Raw genomic sequence first — 6,734 nt, 5'->3', positions numbered from 1 at the left:
CCATGTGACATCTCATTTTACAATCATAAAAATTACGGGTCTCAACCCACTTTCATATTTTTCACGGCACCTCGTGCCCATATTTCTATCACCATCACACGGACAACTCATGTGTCAATAATAAAATTATCATATTTTCCCCGGCACCTCATGCCCATATTATTTTCATAACTGCACGGACAACTCACGTACCAAAATATCAATATATATAAGATCCACAGGATCAATTTATTTTCAATAAAGTAAGGTTAAAATCTTTAAATCAAGTAAGAAATCAACAAAGGAATGAATTTATTTTAGAAATCATTTGGGTGAAGAAAATAACATTTCAATTAAAATGAAACATCATATAAACTAATGATTTGGATATAAATTTTATTAACTTAAAACTAACTAGAATTTTTCTTTTATTTAAAATAACTCAATCATCAAAAACAAGTACAACCCAAAAATACAAATCCTCAAAGTCTCGTACGAAAAAGTCAAGGCAACACAATACATCAAGAAATACAAAACACTTAATATTTAAGTGAAATAATACATCACGAAAAACACAAGAATTTACAAATTATGGAAAAACAAAATAACCAAAGGCAAGTGTAACCATAGAGAAACATCAACAAAAGGGTACTCCCGAGGTACCGCCTCGTAGTCCCAAATCATAAATAAATTCACAATCTTTCATTTCCTTATATCACCGCAGGAGCCTTCACATTAAATTTTAAAGAAATTATTATTTTTTCGAAATAACATCCCGCTTTTTAGCCAACCTTATCATACTGCATGACTTCTAGTAGTTTCCCTACTAGCCACGCGTTTCAAGCCATCCTTATCTCACCGCATGCGTTTCAATACCCTGACCTTATATCATCGCATGACTTCTAGTAGTTCCCCTACTAGCCACGCATTTCAAGTCACCCTTATTTCACCGCATGCGTATCAATATCACAATATTTCACAAATCGCACCTTAAGTGCCCAAATAACACAACATAATACAACTTGCACCTCAAGTGCCCAAATCTTACAACATATCAGAAATTACACATTAAATGCTCAAATATTACAACATATCACAAAATTGTACATCAAGTGCTCAAATATTACAACTTGCCACAGAAATCAACAACACATTATTTTTCCACAATAAGGAGCCACGACTCGATCATAATGTGCACAACATCTTAACAAAATGTTCGGGAGTGAACAACTCAACCGAATAATATTTCATAATTTGGCACTTTGCCTCAAAATGATTTACGGCCTTTATAATTCAATACCAAATTTTCAACAACGTGAACTGAAAAGTAATTCATCTTATTAAATAAAATTTTCAATTACACAATTTCCACATAAGACTCAATACCTAAGGGGTAATTCCCCCATTCGATGTTAGGCAAGATACTTATCTTTTTGAAGTTAGGCCGATATTCCAAAATCGTCTTCTTGCTTGAATTGACCTCCAGACACCTCAAATCTACAAAATAACTTCAATTTAGTAAATACTAATTATAGAAATTAATTCTATATGAAAATACTAATTTTCCAATAAAATCTGAAATTTAACTCAAAAATCGTATGTGGGGCCCACGTCTCGGAATCTGACGAAACTTACAAAATCCGACAACCCATTCAATTACGAGTCCACCCATACCAAATTTATCAAATTCCGATATCGGATTGACTTTCAAATCTTCATTTTACATTTTTGGAAGATTTTACAAAAATCTAATTTTTCTTCCGTAAATTCACGGATTCATGATGTAAATGAGTATGAAATCATGAAATATAATCAATATAGGATAAAGAACACTAACCCCAATGTTTACCCGTAAAAATTGCCCAAACCGAGCTATTTACGGTATCTTTAAACATCCTAGCGTCAGGGCTAGCTCCCCACGCCTCCCTGGGCGTTGACGACGACAGAAAATTGTTCCTGACACGGAAGTGGGCATAACTTTCTCATATGGTGTCCGAATTCAACGATTCTTTTTGCTATGGCTCCAAAATTTCAATAAGGATCTAATACTTCAATCAAAACTGAATTTGGAGCTCATTTGATTAGTGTGATACCACGTATTCTTGAAGAATCGATGTCGCAATATCCTAGGTTCGATGCCGAAACATAGCAAATCAAGTCCGATTGACCTCAAATTTTGTACACAAGTCATAATACATCATATGAAGCTATTCAAGACTTCAAATAGTAGAAAGGAGAGTAATAACTCAAATCGACATGTCGGGTCGTTGCATTTTTAAAAACTGCTTCTAAGTGTGTTTTTTAGAAATATGCTTTTGGAGAGAAACTACTTTATCTGGTTCTCAAAAACTGTTTCTGTTTCTCCTCAAAAATACTTTTTTTCTCCTAAAATAAATTAATTTTTGAAAAAAAATAATTTTGATCAAAAATATACTTTTGGTAAAAAACAATCACTTTTGACCTCAAAAATAATTTGGCGGCTATAAGACTAGTAAAATTTAAATGCATAAACGTATCAGTAAATTAAGCAGTAAAAGTAAAAAAAAAAAGAACGGTACAATCTTCTCGCGATCCATCCACCAGAGGATTGAGCAGTAGGTATCAGAAAAGCACACCAACTCTTAGAAGCTAAGGCAGGAAAAAGCATATAATAATGATTTTATGACTTGTTTAAAGGCCTTTCTTACAGAGCCAGCTGGCTTTTTCACAGAGCCTTTAGTTTATGGATTTCCGTATAGTTGTCAGAGACAAGAGCTGTCACAAAGACAGAATAGTTGCAGCAGCATAGCATATACATACAACAGAGAGCCCTCAGTCATTATATTTGCACAGTAGTATACTCTCTAGAGGCTCTGTATCTATTGTGTGTGTCAGTGTGTGTGAATTAGTGAAAGAGAAAAGAAGAGGTAGCAGTAATATATTATGGTCTGAACCATTAGTTTTACCCATGTATAGAAGATTCTGCAACCAAATGGTGTCTAAAAAAAGTAAAATACATTTTAAATGCTCCAAATACACAGATAATTTTTTTTTTAAAATGATGCCAATTTACATTATCAAATCATGATTTATAAATAATTATATCTAACTGTTCAATATAAAATTACAATTAAAAAAGTAAGACAGGCGAATTATTACTTAAGCTGTCCCAATTTATATAGTGCACTATGACTAGGCAATTAGTTCAAGAAGAGACTTTTTCTAATTTATGTTTTAAAATAAGTTATAGATATTTGTATAGTTATAAATTCTTTTATTAAATATAGTATAAAAAGTTTAAAATTAAATTATTATAAAATATAAAAATATATCATTCTTTTTAATAAACTAAAACAAAAAATATATCACATAAATTAGGACATAATAAATACGATATATTGAAATATATTGCGTAATAAGATAAAAATTCATTGCACTAATATTATATACAAATTAAAAATCTGTTTGACCAAACTTTTTTTTTGGTCAAAATTGCTTTTGGCAAAAAATTAAAATGTTTGGCCAAACTTTTAGAAAGAAAAAAGTGCTTTTGAGAGAAGCAAAAGCAGATTTTGAAAAAAAAAATATTTTTGATGAGAAGCAAAAGCAGATTTTGAAAAGCAAAAAAAATGTAGTTTCTCTCCAAAAGTACTTTTCTGATAAACACTTTTGAAAAAAATATACTTAAAAACAGTTTTCAAAAGTTTGACCAAATATTAATTACTGTACAAAAGTATTTTTAAAATTAATTTGTCAAACATAAATCGATTATCACCAAAATAAGTAAATTTTAGAAGCAAACATGTTATAAATCTTTTAGTAAAAGTGATTATCCGTAACAGTGAAAAGTGTGGAGTAAAATTCGAACTCTTTCACCTACTATTTCTACCCCAAAGAGCCCTTTCATTGTTGGATTCTTCTCAAACACTCTCTCTCTAGAGTTGGCTCTTTTTACTTATCAGGATTACCTTGCCTTCTTCCTCTACCGGTTTGTGTGAAGTCTTAGAAGAGTACTTTCTGTAGTGAAAAATGAGTAGAGCAAGAAGTGGATATCCATTTACAGCAACTCAGTGGCAAGAACTTGAGCATCAAGCTCTTATTTACAAGTACATGGCCTCTGGAATGCCTGTCCCTCCTGATCTTCTCTACACCATCCGAAGGAGCTTAGACTCTTCAAACCACCAACCCCAACACAGTACACTACTCTATTCCCCCTTTTCTTTCTCTATTTTATGCATAAATATGTACAAATATTGATATTTTGATGATGTATAGTTTTTTATATTTGAATAGTATTGTATATATTTTCAGTTGGATGGAACTGTTTTCAGTTGGGATTTGGGAAGAAAATAGATCCAGAGCCAGGGAGGTGTAGAAGAACAGATGGGAAGAAATGGAGGTGTTCAAAAGAAGCCTATGCAGATTCCAAGTACTGTGAGAGACACATGCACAGAGGCAGAAACCGTTCAAGAAAGCCTGTGGAAGTTATGACAACAAGAACTACTAATACTAATACTACACCCCCAACAGCAATTACCATTTCATCAATCAAGAAGAACTCAAACAACTATTCTCCATCTACCCCCGCTTCTTTCTCTTATTCATCTGAACCCCAACATTCTTTTCTCTATCCACATTCTTCTTCCTCTAGACCCCCTGGCAATATTGGTTTGTCATCTCAAGACCAGACCAAGTTCCTCTTTGATTCTGGTGCTTATTCCAGGTTTGTATCTTGAATAACATACTCCACTTCTTTCATTTCATTTTATACTGTGGTATTTCACTAGATAGGAGGTTTTAAAAAGTGATTTTTCACACATACTAAAAAATATCTTTACAATTTATGATATTAAACATATCAGTGACATCAATATATATATGATTATAAATAACATTTACTTCCTCCGTTTCCATTTAGATGAGTTAGTTTGACTCAGCACGAAGTTCCGTTTCAATTTGAAACTTGTGGTTTTAAAAACTTTAGGGATAAAAGTTTTGTGAGACCATGACATTTTTATGGTTATAAATGCTTCTCATTAAGGATAAAATGAACATTTAAAGTTGAATTATTTTCAAATTTAGAAATATATCATTTATTTTTAATCAGACTAAAACGAAAGGTATCTATCTAATTTGAAACGGAGGGAGCAGTAAAATGAAACGTTCAAAATTGAAGAACTTCCTAAAAAGTGTTTTTTTAAACAGGTTGAAAAAGAGTCAATAGTATAAAATAAGCCGGAAAGTAATTGTAGAGTGTTGAGTCGCGTCCTACAGAAAAACATTCATTTTTATTGTTGTACCAACTAGATTGGAATTGATATAGCAACTGATTGATTGATTATTGATATTTTTGGGTGTAATATATAGAAGTGCATCTGGTTCTACTTCAATAGATGATAATAGTTGGGAACTGGCACCATTGACAATGGGTTCACCACTTGGCCATTCGAAACAGAGGACTTATTCAGTTTCACAAACTGGTGAGTCTTACTTACAACTGCAAAGCTTCAACGAATCCTCAAGACAACAACAACAAAGACAAGATCAGTACAACTATTATGCACTGGGAAATGATGTCAAGGCTGATCTGCATATGAAAATAGACACAGAAGATCATCAGCAACCCAAGAAAGTAATGCACCACTTCTTTGATGAACTGCCACCTGATCAACACAACAAAGACTCGTGGCTTGATTCCAAAACCCACCTCTCAATTTCAGTACCAGATTCTTCACGTGACTTCTTCATCACCCATAATGGTAAGTATAAATATCTTTTTCACAATAAAGTAGCCTAGCGAAATAAGAATTCTTTTTATTTGCTTGCATTATTTTTTCTTCAGCATTTACATGCTTATGGCAAAAGAATTCTGCTTTGACCATTAAAGTTGCACTTTGTTTTGCAGGGAAATAAATTTTGTGGAGCATAGGCCAAAGTAGTACTTGAATGCTGGTGGGGCGGTGCTTTCCATCTAAGCATTCTGTATGCGTGTGTACTGTGTTCTTAAACTGTTTTTCTTTTTCCTTCTTTTTTGTCCCTGGGACAAGAGCTATGATATGTGATATTGTGATTTCAAATTCTGTGGCGAACAATATTTGGAGTAGAAAAACAGTAAAAAAATATATATATTTTACTATTCACTAATTTTCAAGCCGTGCACCAATTGGCCCTTGATAATTTCTTGTTTTTATTTTTTATTTTTCTTGTTTATGTAAGAGTGTGGGGCTTGTAGTCAGCATTAGAAGTACGTAGTGTTCTGGCTAACTGAGCAATCACATGTATTTGGCTGTCTGCATTGTATTCTTACACTGTTAGCACTATTTCGTTTTATTGTTTGAATGGCTGAGCCAGGTATCTGGAGTTTTGCCACATGTTGGTACGTTCTATTCATTAGGATGACATATTGAATATTGGCTTTTTTTGGTAGTTGCTTTCAGTGACTACTTTAAGTTATTGCTTACTATTGAATTAATGGACCCAGTTGATATTTTGGATTTTTTATAACCTTTTTGCTATGGTTTTCATAACATAAAGCCTGATTACACCTTTGGCTTCCTTCTTTTTACTCGTGTGCAATCTTTGGAAAGCGTAAGTTATAATATGTGGTCCTCTCTGGATTATATCCTCATGTGAATACTTCTGTTTGATGCACATGCAAATGTTTCTGGGTGGAAAGAATCTCAAATTAAGGTACTTACTATATAAGTTTGTCTAATGGACAAAATGTTATGTTCACCCCTAAGAAAGATTTAACGTTGAAGGAAGCTTTAGCCTTG

The 6,734-nt window shown here is 32.8% G+C and overlaps 1 protein-coding gene across 1 annotated transcript; it reads left to right on the top strand.

The window, feature by feature from the left end:
• The first annotated feature begins 3,870 nt into the window (after window positions 1–3,870).
• LOC104108469 (growth-regulating factor 1-like) lies at window positions 3,871–6,121 on the top strand. Its single transcript, XM_009617510.4, has 4 exons — window positions 3,871–4,153; window positions 4,270–4,681; window positions 5,326–5,717; window positions 5,864–6,121. Exons 1-4 carry the CDS (start codon window positions 3,988–3,990, stop codon window positions 5,869–5,871), a joined length of 978 nt encoding a protein of 325 aa, XP_009615805.1. The 5' UTR covers window positions 3,871–3,987; the 3' UTR covers window positions 5,872–6,121.
• The last annotated feature ends 613 nt before the right edge of the window (window positions 6,122–6,734 follow it).

The sequence above is a fragment of the Nicotiana tomentosiformis genome, chromosome 5 (genome assembly GCF_000390325.3).
Source record: "Nicotiana tomentosiformis chromosome 5, ASM39032v3, whole genome shotgun sequence".
NCBI lineage: Eukaryota > Viridiplantae > Streptophyta > Magnoliopsida > Solanales > Solanaceae > Nicotiana > Nicotiana tomentosiformis.
Note: the sequence above shows the minus strand (reverse complement) of the source record. Positions and strands in the feature narration are given on the sequence as shown.

Coding starts and splice junctions, on each gene's coding strand:
- LOC104108469 (XM_009617510.4), top strand. CDS start 3,988: ATGAGTAGAGCAAGAAGTGGATATCCATTTACAGCAACTCAGTGGCAA. Junction 4,154..4,269: donor AAACCACCAACCCCAACACA/GTACACTACTCT, acceptor ATATATTTTCAG/TTGGATGGAACTGTTTTCAG. Junction 4,682..5,325: donor GATTCTGGTGCTTATTCCAG/GTTTGTATCTTG, acceptor TGTAATATATAG/AAGTGCATCTGGTTCTACTT.